General features: G+C 44.1%; 1 protein-coding gene across 1 annotated transcript; it reads left to right on the forward strand.

Annotated features, from left to right (window-relative positions):
* The first annotated feature begins 4463 nt into the window (after positions 1-4463).
* On the forward strand, positions 4464-21351 carry LOC117346152 (vomeronasal type-2 receptor 26-like). Its single transcript, XM_033915553.1, has 3 exons — positions 4464-4634; positions 17092-17218; positions 20456-21351. The coding sequence occupies exons 1-3, from the start codon at positions 4464-4466 to the stop codon at positions 21349-21351; spliced, it is 1194 nt and encodes a 397-aa protein (XP_033771444.1).
* The last annotated feature ends 811 nt before the right edge of the window (positions 21352-22162 follow it).

Consider the following 22162-nt stretch of genomic DNA (forward strand, 5'->3'; position numbering starts at 1 on the left):
TCTAATCTCTTACTGTATGGTAACTCCTCCAGCCCCTTAACCATTTTAGTCGCTCTTCTCTGGACAGACATAAGAATATAAAAATAGTCTTACTGGGTCAGACCAATGGTCCATCAAGCCCAGTAGCCCATTCTCACAGTGGCCAATCCAGGTCACTAGTACCTGGACAAAACCCAAGGTGTACCATGCTACCAATACAGGGCAAGCAGTGGCTTCCCCTGTGGCTTTCTCAATAACAGACTATGGACTTTTACTCCAGGAACTTGTCCAAACCTTTCTTAAAACCAGCTATACTATCCGCTCTTACCATATCCTCTGGCAACACGTTCCAGAGCTTAACTATTCTCTGAGTGAAAAAACATTTCCTCCTATTGGTTTTAAAAATATTTCCCTGTAACTTCATTGAGTGTCCCTTAGTCTTTGTAATTTTTGACAGAGTGAAAAATCGATCCACTTCTACCCATTCTATTCTACTCAGGATTTTGTAGACTTCAATCATATTTCCCCTCAGTTGCCTCTTTTCCAAACTGAAGAGCCCTAACCATTTTAGTCTTTCTTCATACAAGAGGAGTTCCATCCCCTTTACCATCTTCTTTGAACCTTTTCTAGCACCACTATATCTTTCTTAAGATAAGGAGACCAGAAGTGAACGCAGTACTCCAAATGAGGTCACACCATGGAGTGATACAGGGGCATTATGATGTTATTAGTCTTGTTAACCATCCCTTTTTTAATAATTCTCAGCATCCTGTTTTGAGTTTTTGGCCTCTGCCACACATTGGGTGGAAGGTTTCATCATATTGTCTACAATGATACCCAGATCCTTTTCTTGGGCGCTAACCCCCAAGGTGGACCCTAGCATTCGGTACCTGTGATTCAGGTTATTCTTCCCAATGTACATCACTTTGCATTTGTCCACATTAAATTTAATCTGCCATTTGGACGCCCAGTCTTCCAATTTACTAAGATCCGCCTGCAATTATACCATGTGTTTTAACAACTTTGAACAGTTTAGTGTCATCTGTAAATTTAATCACCTCATTCGTCGATCCAATTTCCAGATAATTTATAAATAAATTAAATAGCACTGGTCCCAGTACATAAGAACATAAGAATTGCCACTGCTGAGTCAGACCAGTGGTCCATCATGCCCAGCAGTCCGCTTACGTGGCAGCCCTCTGGTCAAAGACCAGCACCATAACCAAGACTATCCCTACCAACGCACGTTCATGTTCAGCAGGAACTTGTCTAACTTTGTCTTGAATCCCTGGAGGGTGTTTTCCCCAACAGCCTCCAGAAGAGCATTCCAGCTTTCTACCACTCTCTGGGTGAAGAAGAACTTCCTTACGTTTGTATGGAATCTATCCCCTTTCAACTTTAGAGAGTGCCCTCTCGTTCTCCCTACCTTGGAGAGGGTGAACAACCTGTCCTTATCTACTAAGTCTATCCCCTTCAGTACCTTGAATGTTTCGATCATGTCCCCTCTCAATCTCCTCTGTTCAAGAGAGAAGAGGCCCAGTTTCTCTAATCTTTCGCTGTACGGCAGCTCCTCCAACCCCTTAACCATCTTAGTCGTTCTTCTCTGAACCCTTTTGAGTAGTACCGTGTCCTTCTTCATGTACGGTGACCAGTGCTGGATGCAGTACTCCAGGTGAGGGCACACCATGGCCCAGTACAGCAGCATGATAACCTTCTCTGATCTGTTCATGATCCCCTTCTTTATCATTCCTAACATTCTGTTTACCCTTTTTGCCTCCGCCGCACATTGCATGGATGGCTTCATCGACTTGTCGATCAGAACTTCAAGTCCCTTTCCAGGGAGGTCTCTCCAAGTACTGCCCCAGTCTGTCACACAGCTATCCCCTGCTCTGACTGGCAGGTGGCTTAGCTATGCCGAAACCTGACCTGTCGACGTGGCTTCCTCAGGAAAGAGGAAGGCTTTTCAGGTACAACAGACCTAGGCACCTGCCTAGTCTGCCAGGCCATACTGAGATACTTTGCCAAAAAGGAGACACGATTCAGGTTTCTTCAAATTCACATACTTATTGAACAGAGGGTCTGAATACTTTCAGCCACTCTCATGGAATGCAAAAATTAAGCATAAAACAAAAATATCATATAGCTGTCAGAATTGTCAGAATGGCTTAAAGTTCAAGTATGGCATACAATTGCAGTTCCCTGGACTTTCTCTGCTTTAAAGGTAGTCCTCTTCACCAGGGTTGAAATAAACAGAAATGCCATGAAAATAAACTTCCAAACAATGAAAGCATACTGCATCACAAAGCAGATAAATGAAGTGGCAAACTTTAGAAATAAAGTTCCAGGCTTTTCAGCTAACCTAGCTGGGTAACATGTATAGTTTTCAGAGCAGACTCCTAGGCTCATTAGCATCAGCTGAGATTCCCAGCCAACGGAGCACAGCAGGATATTAGATAAGCAGGTAACTTTACAAAAGCTTTAACACAGAGGCTTCACACTATCATAGATACAGTCCCTTTAGCAAACTACAACCTCCAGGCAGTCCCAGAGTGAAATGGAGAGGTTTTCCTTCTCTCCCTAATCAGTGACACCTGGGCTCTGGTTGCAGAGAGCCAGAACTCAAACGCAGCTTAGTGAGACAGATACTCGGCTTCCCTTCAGCTTATGGACTAACCTTCATTCCCTCTGGGTTATAGTCAGCTTCTGGACACACTTCAGCAGTGTCCATTGCCTCCTCTTTTCCAGCAGATGGGCTCAAGCTTGGGAAGTCCTCTGCCATCTCCATGTCCTCACTACTGTGGGGTTGAGGAGGGAGACTTCTCCTCATCTGCCTGTTTGCACTGCTGCTGGTCGTGCCTTTGCCTTGGTAACTCAGCTTCCCCTCCATTCCTGCTCTCCCCTATGTGATTCAGGGCTCTGCTTTTACATGTGTCATAGCCCCACCCCTCTCTCCTAGAAGCAGGGGGGTTGGGCAGGAAATCCCTAGGGAAATAACTCTGGTTTCTCCTAGGCTGATAATGTGCATACCTTGCAGGACTGGGACTCCACTTCTCAGTAAAAGTCCTATCAGGCTTTCTGGTATACTTATTATGATATGGCACTCTCCGCAGGATATTCTTTCCTGCTCTACCTCACTGTCTGAGGGGTAGTCAGCCAATTCCCTATCCTTACTTTTAACCTGGTCAGCTCTCCTGACCAGGGAACATGCTCTGCTTTTATCCATTACAGGGACAAAGCTGGCTACAGGTTTGACACAGGACATCCTGTATTCGTGCATGAGATTTTTGTTACCGACATGCATCACTTTTCTCCTGCTCTCTCCTGCTCAGATCCCTGTGGCACTCCACTGTTTATTCTCTTCCATTGAGAAAAATGACTATTTAATCCTACTCTGTTTTCTATCCGATAACCAATACCTTATCCTCAATTGAACTTTTCCACCTATCCCATGACAGGTGGCAATTTTCTCAGGAGCTTCTCATGAGGAACTTTATCAAAAGCTTTCTGAAAATCTAGATACGCTATATCAACCGGCTTGCCTTTATCCACATGTTTATTCACACCTTCAAAGAAGTTAAGCAAATTTGTGAGGAAGATCTCCCTCTGCTGAACCCATGCTGACTCTGTCTCATTAAATCATGTTTGTCTGTGTTCCACAATTTTATTTTGCATAATCGTTTCTACCATTTTTCCCGGCACCGAAGTGTAATTTCCCAGATCTCTCCAGGATGTCATGGATACAGTTAAGGGGAACGGTTAATCAGCAGCCTAAATAAATAAATTCACAATTAAACCAACAATGAGTGTGATATAAAATATTTGATCCTCATCTTTTTTCTTTTTTTTATTTCTGGGACATAGACCATAGAAATCTGTGAGGGGCTGTCCTCACATTGCAACCACTGAAGTTGCAATCAAAGCCCTCTCCAGCCCATTGAAACAAACTAGAATAAGACAACCTAGGTCTGAGGTTCAAAAATCATGACTTTCGATAGTTTTGCAAAAAAAATATCTATCTGCCATTTGGTGCCACTTTCCAGTCATTTATCTGTTTTAAATATGAGTGCCATGGCGTGGTTTTTACTCATACATTATCCTTTCAATTCATTATTCTGTCTTCAATGGCAAATCTATAGGAATTTGGGAGATAGGGTATTTCTTCTCTTGTGCTTTCCTTCTCCCCACCCACTGACTTGTTATATTATTTCCTGAATTTGATACACTGAATTTCTGCAATGGACTGAGTAGTTTATATGACTGTTCCTTCAAGGTTATGTCCATCTGTCAGTTTAAGGGGGTGGACAGTTTGTACCTCCAGAAATGAATTTGAAATTAGTTCTCCTTATAGTTATAAAGAAAAGGTTTATGAAAGCCTGAAACTACCTGTTTAATTTGGCATTACTGAAAATGTACTCCTCACTCCTTAGCTCCATCAATATCTGAGGAACCTCCACTTTAAGAATGGTCTGGAGGAAGAAATGTACATGGATGAAAATGGAGATCTCGCCATTGGATATAATATAATGAATGTAATCTTTCTTCCTGATGGGACATGGAAATATAAAGTTGTTGGACATTATAACCCCCACGCTCCCCCAGGGCAGGATTTCACCATTGATGAGAAGGCCATCATCTGGGAGAGTTCTTTTACTCAGGTCAGATTTAAGTGATCAGAGATGCTGATCCAAACAGGCATCATGAAACTTGTCATAAAATGATCAAAAGAATGGTGCATTTTGGCTTTATGGGCAAAACTAAAAATTCAAATTTCCTGATTATTTTTCTATAGCATAAATATGCCCTCAGGGATTCTTAGAATGCACAGATAGGCAGTGATAATTAGATAACTTTCCATGAAGAAACATTTTCAGCCTGTCTGATCAAGGCAGACGGGTCCTTTTACTAAGGTACGGTAGCCAATTTAGTGCACGCTAAATGCTAATGCTATGGATGCATTAGCATTTAGCGTGCACTAAATCAGTTAATGTGTGCTGAAACGCTTATCGCACCTTTGTAAAAGAGGGGGATAGTTTCATATTTTATAACTGATCCTTGTTTTATGGCAGCCTACACATTCTGCATAGGTCATTTAAATTGGGGTGCTGATCTCAGATGTGTGTATAAACTAATTAATTCATGTAAACCATTCTGAACTTCCCTGGGAGAACAATATAGAAAATAGAGAATGGCACGGGGAAAAAAATCTATCCCCATCACTGCCCCATCACCGGACAACCATTCCCTTCAACGGCCCGACCCCGCCATCCCCTTCACCGCCCCATCCCCACAGCATCCACCCTTCCCTCTCGCCATCTCACCGCCCTTCAGCAGCCCGAGAATCTCCCTTCCTCTCCCTTATCTTTGTGGCATAAAGAAACTTAAGGGAGGGAAGGTGCATGGTCACCGAATGCACATGCGGCCCCTTCCCTCTCACCGGCCAAATCTATCTCCCTCCCTCCCTCCCCCTTACCTTTGCGGCACTTTAGAAAAGAAACTGATGCCGGCGAAGCCTGCCTGTGCTGCCCTGCAGTCGCTTGTGTGTGGGCGGAAGCTTCTCCTCTGACAATTGTCATTTTATAAACACAAATAAAACAGAGCAAGGATCAACAAAACCCATCTCCCCTCCCTTTCACAAATATCCCCTTCACTATTGTGAAAACTGAACAAACCAAATTACTACAGAATGCTTCATAGAAAAATCAAGCTAACAGAATACTTTAGTCACACATGGCAAGAATAATTTTAGGGGAGTGCAACTAGGACAACTGCCCCCTGGTCAGAGAGAGAGCCCTAGGCCAGCTGAAAGCTAAAGAAGCACAGCCTTGACTTTGTGGTCCCCAATTATGTCTAATAACAGCTCTAGCAGGATACATATTTCAAATCTGAATTTTTTATTTTTTAATATATGTTTATTAACAGTGAAATTAAACTTTTAGAATAGTGGAGGTAATCACATATTCATATTGCATCTCATATAACCTTAATATGTTAAACATCTATCTTCACGAGGATCCTCAACAGGGCCACCAGGCACTACATATCTTTCACAGTGCTTGGCTTTAAGCTCTAAATCATCATCGGATTGTCCCCTTAAATTTTCATTTTTCTTTTGCTTTAACTTATTAGAATAAATATGTACTAAAAGTACTTAGCTGTGTGGTGGTACTTCATATGGGGGTAGAATCACCAACATGTTTCACCCATATAACTTTAAAGGGTTTTATCAAGGCTACCACCCCTATCTGGCTTTAGCCAATCTGACGCGACCAAAGCGTCATTACCAGAGTAACAAAACACTCTTGAAACTGATGCTCTGCAATAGGCACTCCCAATTCGCTCTGCCAGTCCTCTCGCACTTTAGAGATCCCGCCAGTTGGGACTGAAAGCTTTAAGATTTTATACCAATGTGAAAGCTTGTTCAGAGAAGCCGGGGTGTTTAAAAATTGAGTGTCAAGCCCCCAAGTGTCACGCCCCAGGGGAACGTTTGCATTCCGCATCCCAGTAGTGTCAAAGCTTAAAATACGAGAACAAAAGACGATTGGAGATGCCCCACTGCTGCTGCACCTGGGAAAAAGATGGAAAAGAAGCGGGTATGATGTCTACCAATTGTGCTATGGTACTATATCCCCAAGATGCCCACCCCTGAAATACTGAGCTCCCCCATCCCAGCTGGAAACAAAGAGCCCCTGTACTGAGCCCCTGTCTATGCCTCCACCAGCGCCAAGCTTTCCGCAGTGGCCACAAAAATTACAGTTGGTCTCTATGCCGGTGAGAAGGGTCCGATTGAGAATGGAGCAAATTCATAAACAGAAATGGAGAACTCCAACCCTCAACCCAACCTGGAGGAAAATAACCTTTGCACCCCATGTGCCCTTCATGTATCCATTGCATTAGAGCGGCCACATTGTAAAGGCGAAGGTCCAGGACATTCAGACCTCCTACTGACTTATCCAGCATCAGTTTCGCCATGCTGATTCGAGGAGCTCTAGAAATAAACTTGGAGATAAGTGATTTAAACTTGAGTTCCTCTCTGCGACGCAGCCAGACCGGTATCATCTGTAAAGGGTATAACAGTTTAGGAAGCATTACCATTTTGACTAGGGCCACCCTACTCATCAGTCCCAAAGGAAGATCCTGCTACGCCTGACACAGCCGGCCAATATCCTCCAAGGGCTGCAGGACATTAGCAGCATATAGAGTAGAAGGTTGCATGCTCAAGAAGATACCCAGGTATCTCATAGGCTTAACCATAGGTGGAATAGCCAATAACGCATGCCACGGTTCCAGCAGTCCCCTGGACAACAACAAGAGTTCAGACTTAGTACAATTAACTTGAAGGCCAGATAGCGTCCCAAAGGTTTTCACCACTGCGAGTGCCCTATCCAAATGGATGAGAGCCTGATCCAGATACAATAGAATATCATCCGTGAATAAGCTGATCTTGCACTCTCGACCCCCCCACTCTCACCCCCCAAACTTGGTCACACCATCTAATTTTAATAGCTAAAGGCTCTATGGCCAAATGAAAGAGCAGAGGGGACAAAGGGCATCCCTGCCGAGTACCCTGCCGAGTACCCTGCTGAAGACCAAAGCAGGCAGTTAGACCCCCATTGATTAGCAGGCATTCCTGTGGCACATCATACAAAGCCCTCACCCTGGCCAGGAAGGATCCTGGGGGTAGGAAGGGCAGGAAATTTCCAAGGAAAAGCGAGGAAGGGGGGTGGAGGGGACACGAGGAGGCAGAAATTTGCGAGGGTAAAGGATGAGGGTAAAGCAGAGGCACAGTTAACGGGTGAACAGCCCGAAACTCGAGGGAAGGCGGCCCAGGTAAAAGCAGAGGTGGGGGACAAACGCCGGGACCTACAGTGCTTATACACGAATGCAAGAAGCCTCAGGGCCAAGATGGGTGAACTGGAAGTCAGGGCCCAAGGGGAGGACCTGGATGTAATTGGAATTACGGAAACTTGGTGGACAGAGGACAATCAATGGGATGTGGTGCTGCCAGGGTACAAGCTATACAGGAGGGACAGGACCCACAAGAAGGGGGGAGGCATAGCACTATACATAAAGGACTCTATCTACTCGGTCAGGATGGATACGGCGACAAAAGCAGAGGGGCTGGGGTCGCTATGGGTCAAATTGCCAGGAACCAAAGGTGCAGACATAAAACTGGGGCTGTATTATCGTCCACCTGGTACGCCGGATGCAGTCGGACACGACTTGGAAGCGGAACTGAAGCAGGAATGCAGTACTGGAATTGTAACAGTGATGGGGGACTTCAACTACCCGGGAATAGACTGGAGTACGGGTCACTCCAACTGCGCCAGGGAAACAGAATTCGTAGAAGCTGTGAGGGACTGCTTCATGGAACAACTAGTCAAGGAACCAACGCGAGGGAGAACTACTCTTGACCTCATCCTTAATGGATTAGAGGGGCCTGCAAGAGGGGTAGAAGTGGGAGGACCACTAGGCAACAGTGATCACAACACAATCAGATTCACATTAGAAAGGGGGACACCCATAGAGAGAAGGACTGCAACGACTGCACTCAACTTCAGGAAAGGGAACTATGTTGCTATGAGGGAAATGGTGGGGAGGAAGCTCAAGAACAGCTTTAGGATGGAGACTGTAGGAAGCGCCTGGACCCTATTCAGGGACACCCTGCAGGAAGCACAAAACCTGTACATCCCCAGTTTCAGGAAAGGCTGTAAGAACAAGCGGTCAAAAAAACCGGTTTGGATGACAACTGAAGTAAAGAGGGCAATAAGTGACAAGAAAGTGTCCTTCCGGAGATGGAAAAAGGACCCAACGGAGGAAAATCACCAGGAGCACAGGAATTGCCAAAAGGAATGCCACCGAGAGGTTAGAAAAGCAAAAAGGGAATACGAGGAGGGGCTGGCCAGGGAGGCAAAAAACTTCAAGGCATTCTTCAGTTACGTAAAGGGGAAGCGACCAGCGAGAGAGGAGGTGGGGCCATTGGATGATGGGGATAGGAAAGGAGTGATTAAGGAGGACAAAGAGGTAGCTGAGAGGTTGAACCCGTTCTTCTCGTCGGTCTTCACGTGCGAAGACACATCCAATATACCGGACTCAGAGGAGCTCATGAGTGGGGAACAGGCTGAAAAATTGGAGCATATAGAGGTAAGTCAGGAGGATGTCCTCAAACAGATAGACAGGCTAAAAAGTGGCAAATCGCCGGGACCGGACGGGATCCACCCAAGGGTTCTAAAGGAACTAAAACAGGAAATAGCAGGCACAATCCAGCATGTTTGCAACCTATCCCTGAGAACAGGAGAGGTGCCGGAGGACTGGAAACTGGCAAATGTCACACCTATCTTTAAGAAGGGATCGAGGGGTGACCCCGGGAACTACAGGCCAGTGAGCCTGACTTCAGTTATAGGGAAGATGGTGGAAGCGATGATCAAGGACAACATTTGCGAACACATCGAGAAAAATGACTTACTGCGAACAAGCCAGCACGGATTCTGTAAGGGAAGGTCGTGCCTTACGAACCTACTGTACTTCTTTGAAGGAATAAGCAGTCAGGTGGACAAAGGGGAACCCATAGACATCATTTACCTCGATTTTCAAAAGGCTTTTGACAAGGTGCCACATGAAAGGCTGCTTAAGAAGCTGTGGAACCACGGGGTGGGCGGGGATGTACACAGATGGATCACGCACTGGCTGTCGGGTAGACTGCAGAGGGTCGGAGTGAAGGGCCAATATTCTGACTGGCGGGGAGTCACGAGCGGTGTGCCGCAGGGATCGGTGCTGGGGCCATTGCTTTTCAACATATTTATCAACGACCTGGAAACGGAGGCAAAATGCGAAGTTATAAAATTTGCGGACGATACCAAACTCTGCGGCAGGGTTAGGACCAGGGAGGAATGTGAGGACCTGCAAAGGGACCTGGACAAGCTGGAAGACTGGGCAAACAAATGGCAAATGCGCTTTAACGTTGAGAAATGCAAGGCCATGCATATAGGAAACAAGAACCCGTTGTTCAACTACAAAATGGGGGGGGCACTGCTGGGAGACAGCGGACTTGAGAGAGACTTGGGTGTGCTAGTGGATGCATCAATGAAGCCATCCGCACAGTGCGCAGCAGCGTCGAAAAAAGCCAACAGGATGCTGGGCATCATAAAGAAGGGTATCACAACCAGGACGCGGGAAGTCATCATGCCACTATATCGGGCGATGGTGTGCCCGCACCTGGAATACTGCGTTCAGTATTGGTCGCTACACCTCAAGAAGGACATGGCGGTACTTGAGAGAGTCCAAAGGAGAGCAACGAAGCTTGTAAGAGGGCTGGAAAATTGCCCATACGCCGAGAGGCTGGATAAGCTGGGTCTCTTCTCTCTGGAAAAAAGGAGGCTCAGGGGAGATATGATAGAGACCTTCAAGATCCTGAGAGGCATAGAGAGGGTGGATAGGGACAGGTTCTTCAGACTGAGAGGGACAACAGGTACGAGGGGGCACTCGGAGAAACTGAAGGGGGATAGGTTCAAGACAAATGCAAGGAAGTTTTTCTTCACCCAAAGGGTCGTGAACACATGGAATGCGCTCCCGGAGGAAGTGATCAGGCAGAATACAGTACAGGGATTCAAACAGGGATTGGACGGATTCCTGAGGGACAAAGGGATCATAGGGTACTGAAACCAAGGGGTGATTCAGACAGGGGGATGGACTGCTGGGCGGGATGGACCTGTGGTCTGACCCAGCAGTGGCACTGCTTATGTTCTTATGTTCTTATGTTCTTAACCCATACCGCTCTAGTGTCCAGAAAAGATATTCTCAGGAGATGCTGTCGAATGCCTTCTCCATATCTAAGCCTGCAATTGCCGATTGTTCCCCCTCTCTCCCCACATGGTCCCAAATTGCGCCCAACACTTTCATCAGGTTCATGGATGCATAGCAGCCCGGTACAAAACCCACCTGATCTGGGTGAATAAGGCAGGGCAAAATAGAGTTCAACCTGCGCACCAAAGTAGTCGCCAACAGCTTAATATCCTGATCTAATAGAGAGATGGGCCTGTACAAGCTCACCAGTTCATGGTCTTTGCCAGATTTCAGTAAGATAACCACATGGGCTAGATTGTCCTGAAATGTGCCCTCACCTGCAGATACTTATTATACAGGGCACATAAGGGCTGCGCTTCAAATCTGAAATATTCTAATCACAAAATATAAAATAAATTTATTTTTTTCTTTTTGTTGTCTGGTAATTTATTCTTCAAATCAAATTGGTCTCAGGCTTTGGTTTTAGGATCCTTCTGTCTTCATCGTGGCATGGCTGGCTCCTGAAGGTAAAATAGGCGCAAGAGGAGCTGGGGAGAAAATGCTGACTCTGACACGGGCGCAATTTTTTATACCACAGGAGTAAGACTTTTCACCGCTCCTATTAGGCGCTAAAAGGTCTTGTCCCCATTCCCGTGGTGCGGTGAAAGGTCTTGTCCCCATTCCTGTGGTAAACTGGTTGTAAATGTTTCCATTCCTGCGGATTTACTGCGGTGACCCGTGGTAAACAGTTCCCGTGTCATTCTCTAATAGAAAACTGAATTAATAATAAATAAATTAGACAGACACTATTATTGGGGTTAATTGGCACTAATTAGGAGTTACCGGCACATCTACCTGCTTATTTGGAACACACTTCCTGCTCATTTGGAATAAAAACACATGGGATTTGATATACTGCTTTTTCTGTATGGTTATATATTTCAGACAGGTACTTATTTTGTATCTGTTGCAATGAAGCGTTAAACTACTTGCCTAGAGTCACAAGGAGCTGCTTTAGGAATTGAACTCACAACCTCATGGTGCTGAGACAGCTGCTCAAAGCAGTAGGTCAGGGCCGCCATCAGAAAATTCTGGGCCCCTTACTGAGCAATCCTATTGGGCCCCCCCACACACCCCTCCCCCCCCCCCCGACACCCCCCCTTCTTCCATGGGCTGAATAATGCTCCACCTAAGCCAGTCCCTTAAAATCTTCTCACGTCCATTGGGTGATTTGGCATAGAGGAGATATTCATAAAAAGAACGTCCGTCAAGATCTTTACAATTCTTTCTCTGTCTTTGTCCTGAATGGCATCTGGCCACATTGCTGGATCCTTCCAGTCAACAAATTTATGAGCAGGCGTGGAGAACGCATTTTTAAACAAATGTAGTTTATCCTTGTACTCCTTATGTAATTTTAATCATCTATGGGTATGTTTGTATGTTTATTGTTCAAATGGTTTTATTTATTTCCCAAAATTTATTTTTGTTATACGCATTGAAAATATTTGATATTGCGTTTAAATCAAAATCTCAATAAACTTGAAACGAGTGCCCGTGAGATTGTGGGAGGGTTAAATACTCAAAACTTAGAAGAACAACAATTTACTTAAAGTTTTTGCTACACCAGCTTTCTGGTATCTTTACATACAGTGGCGTATGTAGCATATTTAACATCCGGGGCCCATTATTTTTTGGCACCCCCCATCTGTAAGAAAAACATGATTTTTAGTAACAAACCACACGTCACACATGAGTACCTAGGAAAAGGCAGCATCTTACATATTGCAGTGAACAGTACATCAATACACCCATTGTAAAACTAAACAAGCCAGACCAGCACAGATCAATCCTACACCATCAATCCTAACAGAAAACCATGTCTTTCGAACACACAGAACACAGAAAACACCTTCGCCTAGTATGGAATATGTCATCACAAACTAACCCCTCACTTTTTTACAAAACTGTAGTGTGGATTTTAGCCACGGTGGTAAGAGCTCTGATGCTCATAGAATTCTGAGCATCAGAGCTGCTACCACCACGGCTGGTGCTAAAAAACGCTCCACAATTTTGTAAAAGAGGATATAAAATAGAAATACACAGCTTCAACGCTCTAGCTCAGGGGTGCCCAAACTTTTTGGGCTTGCGAGTACTTTAAAATGGCCAAGTCAAAATGATCTACCAACAATAAAATTAAAAAACACAAAGCACACTATACGCTGAGAAAATGTTAATTATCATTCCTATTCTGGGTTTTTTTCAAAGAGGTCAAGGCAGATGACTCTATGCATTGTCACCTCAGTAACAACCATACAAAAATAGATAAATATACCCTCCATCCTTTTTATTAAATCACAATAGCAGTTTTTAGCGCAGGGAGCTGCGCTGAATGCCCAGCGCTGCTCTTGACGCTCATAGGCTCCCTGCGCTAAAAACCACTATTGCGGTTTAGTAAAAGGGGACCATATTGTAAAATATAGACAGCAGATATAAATTCAGAACTGTGCATAGTAAGTGAAGGGAAGTTTTCATCTCTGGGAATTTACCCAGTTAACTATTAAGTTATTTGGGCAAATTCCTTTGAAAACTGTGGTAATACTGCCTCCACTTTGCTAAATTTAAAATCAAATCATTTTTCCTACCTTGTCTGGTGATTTCTGGTTGCACTTTCTTCTTCTGACTGTGCATCCAATCTTTCTTCCCTTCTATCAGCCTGTATGCTTTCTCTCCTCCACACCTCATTCCCTCCCCCAACATTTTCTTTCTCTCTTCATGCCCCCTTTCTTTTTTTCTGTTTCTCTTCTTTCCTTCTGTTTCCCTGCCTGCCCCCTTTCTTTCTTTCTCCCTGCCATTCCCCAAGCCACTGCCACTGCCGCTGCCATCGGGGAACAGGACCAACCAATGGATAACAGGCCCCAAAGCCGACGCCGACGCATGCTCTCCCTGCTTCGGGCCGATCAGTCTTCCTCTCCCCGACGTCAATTCTGCCGTCAGAGAGGAAGTTCCGCCCAGCCAGGCAGCGATTGGCTGTCCCGAACTTCCTCTCCGACTGCAGAATTGACATTGGGGAGAGGAAGACTGATCGGCCCAATAGATTAGATCGCCAAGACAAAGTGAGTCCTGGGTGATCGACTCACTTTGCCTTGGCGAGCTACTGGCGCCCCTGCCTTAGAACACTGCCTAGGTCCCTGGGGGAGCCCGGGCCCTGTGTCAGCTCTGGGCCCCTGAATGCAGGACTGGTAGTACTGCCCTGATGGCGGCCCTGCAGTTGATCATTCTTCCACTTGAACAGTTGAAGGTGTTCTTTTTCAGGAAGCAAATGGGATACGAGAGAGTCATGATGCTGTTTGTAGTTCTTTCTGCATTTTGAAATCTGTTGGCTGTTCTGTCTTTTTAAATAGTTTATTTTCATTGCAATGTTTTTGTTTTTAATGTGATGTATTGTGAATATTCAGTTATAGCCTACCACGAGCTGTCCTTGGATTGATGGTCTCTAAATGTTATTAAAGAACTTTCCCCCTTTTACTAAACCACGATGGTGGTTATTAGCGCAGGGAGCCATGTTGAATTCCCCATGCTGCTACCGATGCTCATAGGATCTCTATGAGCCTTGGGAGCAGTGAGGAGCATACAACATGGCTCCCTGCGCTAATAATCACTATCGCAGTTTAGTAAAAGGGGGGGTTAATTAGTCTTTATAAAATTGTCTCCCAGAAAGTTGTCACACCTGCTCTGAGGCTGGTCTAATTTGTGTATGTGCTGATAAGAATCAACACATTTCAGGAAGTTTTACAAGTGACTTCCTAAGCATGAAATATGCTGTTACACATGACCAGGAAAATTTAAAAATGACCTATTTCTGATGTCCAAAGAAAATATCTGAAACGCTGATCAGGTATTTGTGACCTGCACTGGAAGATGAAGTCAGAGGCAGCCTGGGAAAATGCTACCGTGCCTGCTCTCCAGCCCTGCCTCAGGGCCCTGCCTCAGAGGGGACTTTAGAGAATTGCCATTTTTTTTCCATCCCCTTCCCTGTTTCCTTCTTTAACACTCTTGCTTCCTCTTTTCTGTTCCTTATTCTTTTTCATGCCCTGTCCAACTTGAGTCAGGCTGCCTATAATCCCCTTCACATTTTCCTTGCTTGAAACATTTGCAGGTACTTTAGCTAGATTGTGGGCCCACTGGGAAAGTGAGGGAAATTGCATAGAGTATCTGATTAAATCTTTAATCCCATGTTCAATTCTAATTTTAATATGTATGTTCTATTGTAAACCTCCATAGAGTGCCTGATTAAAGGATACTTTTATTAAGGCGGACTAATCGATTTAGCATATGCTAAAAGCTAAGGCATCCATTATATTCTATGGGCGCCTTAGCATTTAGCACACCTTAATAAAAGAACCTTAAGGGGCTCATAATCAAAACAATAAAACATCTATAAAATGGCCTAAATGGGTACTTGGACGATCAAAAAGCCTGATCGTCCAAGCACCCATAATCAGAGGTGGTTTTAGACATATCTAAAACCAGCGTACGCCTTTCCCCTTCCTCTAAATGCATAGAGCGAAAAAAGGCATTTTTAGAGGTGGGGAAAGGGCAGGAGGGGGGCGGGAGGTGGGCTGACCTAGACATAGCCGTACAGCAGGTATAACCAAAGGTTTAGGAAGATTGCCTAGTCAGCAGGAGGGGCCTAAGGCAACTGGGCCCAGGTGCTTAGGGCCCCACATGTGGGCGGGGCTTGAGGCAACAGGGCCAATCAGGCCCTAAGGCCCGCCATTCTGAGGATATTGGGCCTGCCAGACGGGCTTGGGACCCATCTGTCCGGCTAACGTTGTTAAGGTATGGGGGAGTGTTGGGGATGGGGTCGGAAGGTTGGGGGGGGTCTCAGACTTAAGAGGGGGTGAGTGGAGGTTAAGGGGGTGCGATCGGGGGGGGGTGCATTGAGGGCAGGAGTGCCTGGGATCCCTCCTGCCTGTATCTTAGTGGGTGTCAGGGGGTAGGGGGGTTTTCCAGGGCAGGAGGGCTTGGGCTCCCTCCTGCCCCGATCGTGTCGGGGAGGGTGGGGTTGTTTGGGCTGGAGGGCTTGGGCTCCCTCCTGCCCGATCCAATCGGGGGTGGGGGTGGATCGCAGCAGGGGAGATGAGCCTTCTCTCCTGCCACAATCATTGCTGGGAGGGTGTGGGGTGTGGATTCTGTAACCGGTGTTATTTGACAGAGACCGGTTACAGAATTCAGCTTTTAGGTGAAGGACTGGCTCCTTCTTTGCCTAAAAGGTCTGGTTTTGGGCGTTTGGGACTTGGGCTTTTTTGGGGTTCTTTATTCTGTTGTAAATGTAGACATAGTGGTGGTCTGGGCATTTAAACAGCTGAGCGTAGAGGCAGGCCATTATTTTAAAAATCCTCCTTTTGGACATTTATTTTGAGAATGGACATTTTCCTTGCTTCTACTTTCATTTATAATTTTAATATGTATGTTCTATTGTAAACCTCCAAGAACTTTGGATTGTGTGGTATATAAATATTGATTAAATAAATAAAAAGAAAATTCCATTTTATGAGAAACACATAGCAGTACCAAATGAAGTTACATAACCTGTTTTCTCAAACCTTCAGCTCCACATGCAGTGGCAGATAAGAAAGTAAATAAAATGTTGGGAATTATCAGGATAGGAATAGAAAATTGATGTAAATGTTATAATGCCCTTGTATTGCTCTATGGTATGGCAGCAATTTGAATACTGCGTGCAGTTCTGCTCACCGTATCTCAAAAAAGATGTAGTGCATTAGGAAAAGGTACAGAGAAGGGTGACAGAAATGTTAAAAGAGATGGGATGACTTCCCTATGAGTAACGGCTTCAGCTTGGAGAAGAAATAGCTCAGGGGTGATATGATAGAGGTCTATAAAATGCTGAGTAGTGTGGAACGGGTAGATGTGAATCACTTGCTAACTCCTTCTAAAAATACTAGGATTAGGGGGCATGTGATGAAGCTACTAAGTAGTACATGTAAAACAAACCGGAGAAAATATTTCTTCACACAATGTGTAATTAAAGTCTGGAATTCATTGTCGGAAAATGTGGTGGAATCAGTTAGCTTAATGGGTTTAAAAGCAGTTTGGCTAATTTCCTAAAAGAAAAGTCCATTGGCCATTATTGAGATGGATTGGGGAAATCCACTGTTTATATCTAGGAAAAGCAATATAAAATATGTTTTACTACTTGAGATCTAACTAGGTATTTGGGACTTGGGTTGGCCACTGTTGGAAATACTAAGCTTGATGGATTTTCGGTCTGTCCCAGTATGGCAATTTTTATGTTCTTATTTTAATCCTCAGATACCTCCACAGTTCAGATGCACTCCGAGTTGCCGACCTGGTTACAGAAAATTGACCAAGGAAGGAAAACCCATCTGCTGCTATGACTGTATTCCATGTGCAGAGGGAGAGATCTCCAACCAAACTGGTGGGTGATATCAAAGAACACAAGAGATACAAATAAATATTGGTTATCTATTACGGTTCCTGCTCTTGAAAGTAGGGAGGAAAGTAGATCTCCAAAAAGTGTAATTGATTGTTCCACAGGCTGAATGGGACTATTTTTTCTTTACAAAATGGGGAAAATATTTTATTTATTTAAAAATTTTGAATCTACAGTGGTACCTTGCCAAGCCTATGCTTCCAGACAGTGGTATAAATTAATATTGGAATATTTGAACAAAAAACCAAAAACTAGTCTGATTTCTGCAGATTTCTGCTTCTCAATGGCCATGGATTTGGACTTGGAGGATGAGATGTACAGCTTTTTTGTAAAATTCATTTGCAAAAATTAGATAGTTCTAAATCTATTAGATGCTGGCACTGTCATCTAGACATAGGAACACTGGATCATTTGTTGTTCTATTGTCCTTTGATATTCAACTTTTGGAGGTCAATATGGGGACAGATTAATACCATACTGGAGTCATCAATTCCATTGACATATGATGTAGTCATATGTGGGATGATATTGCATCTTAAACCCCCATTGGCAGATATAAAAGTCGGCTTTTTCTTATTATGACCGGGATAGCCATGCATATGGTTACTCACAATTGGAAAAATTGGGATCGCCTTAGTTTACTTTTTGGTGGGTGAATTTATGCTTATGTTATAAGTATGAGAAGATGATAGCTGACATGCTGGGGCATAATAAGTTATTCAAATTAGTTTGGGGTCCATTGACGACTTTTGTGACTTCGTTATAGTTGTCTTTTATCTTTTATTTCTGTTGTTTTAGCACACACCTACAGGGGAGGGTGGGGGATATCTCTTTTTGGTTTTATTCCCTGATTGAAAACACTGGAAGGGAGAGGATTTTTTTTAATTCTTTCTGTATTATTACTGATTGATTATAAGTGCTTATTATGATTATTAATATATGTATGTATATTGTTTTGCACTTTTTGTTAGCTTTGAAAACTTAAAGAATTTTTTTTAAAAAGGAATTCTATACTGCTTTGGAATTAGATGGTTTATACATTTTTAATAAAATGAAAACATGAAATGAAATTTACCCTGTCCCAAGAGGGCTTATAATCTAAAGATTTTATCCCATTGCTGTAAAACTTATGTTTACAAAAGTGAGGAAAGTTAGGTTCAAAAATTAACATGCAGTAAGGGTACAACCCTTGTAGTCTGCCCAGGTTCTGCCCTTCACAAGGAAAATGCTTAAGAACATAAGAGATGCCAATCTGGGACAGACCGAAGGTCCATCAAGCCCTATATCCTTTTTTCATAGAATATTTTATTGAAAACTTATAAATACAATATAATAACACACAGTATGTGGCTACTTATTGGAGTAAAGTTTGGTCTACTATTTCTATTTTGCTCCCTTTATCAGAACCTTTAACCTATCAAATAATTATTTTGGGAAGTTTGGACTAAAGTCTGAGTTAGATACTTATAAAGCACAATTATTGAAAAATGTAATAATGATAACCGTTAAAATGATATTATGTAACTGGAAAGATTTTTCAAAATTAGATTATAACCTTTGGTGGCATATGTATAGTAAATATGAGAAAATATATGCTAAGAGTGGCAGTTTGAGAAATTTTAAGAAAATTTGGGATTGTTTACTTAAATTCTGTTTGCTTTTTATAGCTGCCGCCGCACACTGAACTAAGGGTTTCAACATATCCTCAACAATGTCACCTAGATCCTTTTCTTAGGAGGAAACTCCTAACATGGATCCTTGCATCATATAGCTATAGTTTAGGTTCTTTTTTTCCCACATGCATCAATTTGCACTTAAGAACATAAGAACATAAGAAGTTGCCTCCGCTGAGGCAGACCATAGGTCCATCCTGCCCAGCGGTCCGCTCCCGCGGCGGCCCATTAGGCCCATTGCCTGAGCAATGGTCTATACCTATCTATACCCCTCAATCCCTTTTTCTTCTAGGAATCTATCCAAACCTTTTTTGAAACCATTTAATGTTTTCTTGTCTACAACAGCCTCTGGAAGCGCGTTCCATGTATCCACCACCCTATGAGTGAAAAAGAACTTCCTAGCGTTTGTTCTAAACCTGTCCCCTTTCAATTTCTCCGAGTGCCCCCTTGTACTTGTGGTGCCCCTTAATTTGAAAAATCTGTCCCTGTCTACTTTTTCTATGCCCTTCAGGATCTTGAAGGTTTCTATCATGTCTCCTCTAAGTCTTCGCTTCTCCAGGGAGAAAAGTCCCAACTGCTTTAATCTTTCGGTGTATGGGAGATTTTCCATTCCCTTTATCAGTTTAGTTGCTCTTCTTTGTACTCCCTCAAGTACCGCCATGTCTTTCTTGAGATACGGTGACCAGTACTGGACACAGTACTCCAGATGCGGCCGTACCATTGCACGATACAGCGGCATGATGACTTCCTTCGTCCTGGTCGTAATACCCTTCTTAATGATACCTAACATTCTGTTTGCTTTCCTTGAGGCCGTGGCGCATTGCGCCGATGCCTTCAGTGTTGCGTCTACCATCACTCCCAGGTCTCTCTCCAGGTTACTGACCCCTAGTGGTGTTCCCCCCATTTTGTATGTGAACATCGGGTTCTTTTTTCCCACGTGCTCACATTAAATGTCATTTGCTATTTTTAACGTCCTGTCTCACAGTCTCACAATGTCCTTTTGTAATTTTTCACAATCCTCTTGTGATTAACAACTTTGAACAACTTTGTGTCATCAGCAAATTTAATTATCTCACTAGTTATTCCTATATCTAGATCAGGGGTAGGCAATTCCGGTCCTCGAGAGCCAGAACCTGGTCAGGTTTTCAGGATATCCACAATAAATATGCATGAGATAGATTTGCATCTCAAGGAGGCAGTGCATGCAAATCCATCTCATACATACTCATACATATTCATTGTGGATATCCTTAAAACCTGACTTGTCTCTGGCTCATCCCCAACCACCATCCCACCCCTGAAGAGATTCTGGACTTCCATGCCACTACCCTGCCCACCCTTCCCACAATCCCAATGAGGTTTGGTGCATTTGTCCCTCTTAATATCATTGACTCATAACTCCCTGATGAAGGGCCAGAACCTCCAGTCCTAATTCTTGCTTCAAGCACTTACTGAAGGGCTGGTTATAGTGCTCATGCTCTTTGAATGCAATTTAATAAACAGTCCTCATGAATTCTGTAAGATAATGAGATAATAATATTTTTTTCAGATATGGACACCTGTACAACATGCCCAGATGATCAATGGTCCAATCAGAAAAGAGATGCCTGCATTCCAAAAGTGATAAATTTCCTGTCTTTTGAAGAGCCTCTAGGGATTGCTTTAACTTCTATCAGCATGTTCTTATTTCTGGTCACTGCTGCCATCTTGGGAATATTTATTTATTACCGAGACACTCCTATAGTGAGAGCCAACAACCAACACCTTAGTTATATTCTCCTCATCTCCCTCATGCTCTGCTTCCTCTGTTCCTTGATCTTCATTGGTCATCCACAGGAAATAAACTGCATTCTCAGACAGCCTACCTTTGGTATCACTTTCTCCATCACACTCTCCTCTATACTGGCAAAAACCATCACTGTGGTCACAGCTTTCCAAGCCAAAAAACCAGGAAGCAAGCTCCAGAAATGGATGGGTTCCAGGGTCTCAATTTCTATTGTCCTTTCCTGTTCCCTTATTCAAACTGTTCTGTGTCTTGCCTGGTTGTTCATTGCTCCCCCATTCCCATATCTCAATATGAGATCAGGAACTGGAATGATACTAATTGAATGTAATGAAGGGTCAATAGTTGCATTTTACTGTATTCTGGGTTACCTGGGATTTCTGACTGGTATCAGCTTCATTGTAGCTTTCCTAGCAAGAAATCTACCTGACAGTTTCAATGAGACCAAGTACATCACTTTCAGTATGTTGGTGTTCTGCAGTGTCTGGATTTCTTTCATCCCAACGTACCTGAGCACCAAGGGCAAGTACATGGTGGCAGTAGAGATATTTGCTATCCTGGCCTCCAGTGGTGGAATACTGGGCTGCATCTTTCTTCCCAAATCTTACATTATTCTTCTGAGACCTGAAAGGAACAGTAAGAAGGATTTGAGAAAAATGTAGGGGCCCTTTTACTAAACTGCATTAAATGTTATGCACACTTAATATGGGAAAAAGTACTGATCAGAAAGTGCATTAAAGCTTTTTGCGATAATTTGCCTATAAGCATGTACTAATCAAAGGTCATGGGAAGGGAATGGACATTCCAATGTTATCTTGCTAGAACATTAAGATGAGCACATGCAAACTGGATAATGTGGACTTAACAATGAAGTTAGCATTCCCTAAACAGAAGGTGTTAAGTGTTCCCAATTTAATGTTTATAAGTTCCCAGCACTAAAAATCCTCTATAATAAAATCCTAAGCGCGCATGCACACTTAGGATGGCGTGTTCCCTGAAAGGATGCTATGTCCCTCCATGCCAAATTCCATTTTCGAACACGGAGGCAGGGTACACCCCTCCTGCCCAGGGTACACCCCTCCCGCCCTCACTCACCAATCGTTGCCGTCGCCGCTGCTCCTCTTCAAAACAGCCCTGCTGAGGATCGCAGCAGGCTGTAGCAAACCATGCAGGCTGCTCTGCACCTCGGTAGCATGTTCCCTCTTATGCAGCGGCTTGCGAGGTTCACTACAGCCGGCTGCAATCCTCAGCAAGGCTGCTTTGAAGAGGAGGGCAGACACGAACGGACCAGGAAGCCGGATGCTGGACAGGGGGAGCAGGTAAGGGGTGCTGCTGGACAGGGGGAGCAGGGAAGAGGTGCTGCTGGACAGGGGGAGGTAACAGGAAGGGAGGCCTACTGCTGGACAGGGGGAGCAAGGAAGAGGTGCTGCTAGACAGGGGGAGGTAACAGGAAGGGAGAAGGCCTACTGCTGG

The sequence above is a fragment of the Geotrypetes seraphini genome, chromosome 12 (genome assembly GCF_902459505.1).
Source record: "Geotrypetes seraphini chromosome 12, aGeoSer1.1, whole genome shotgun sequence".
In the NCBI taxonomy this organism is placed as follows: Eukaryota; Metazoa; Chordata; class Amphibia; order Gymnophiona; family Dermophiidae; genus Geotrypetes; species Geotrypetes seraphini.

What these genes read in the sequence shown, in the direction of transcription:
- LOC117346152 (XM_033915553.1), top strand. Translation starts at nt 4,464, where the DNA reads ATGGATGAAAATGGAGATCTCGCCATTGGATATAATATAATGAATGTA. An exon ending in GGGAGAGTTCTTTTACTCAG is followed by an intron (nt 4,635 to 17,091) that starts GTCAGATTTAAG and finishes TTTAATCCTCAG; the next exon opens with ATACCTCCACAGTTCAGATG. An exon ending in AGAGATCTCCAACCAAACTG is followed by an intron (nt 17,219 to 20,455) that starts GTGGGTGATATC and finishes TATTTTTTTCAG; the next exon opens with ATATGGACACCTGTACAACA.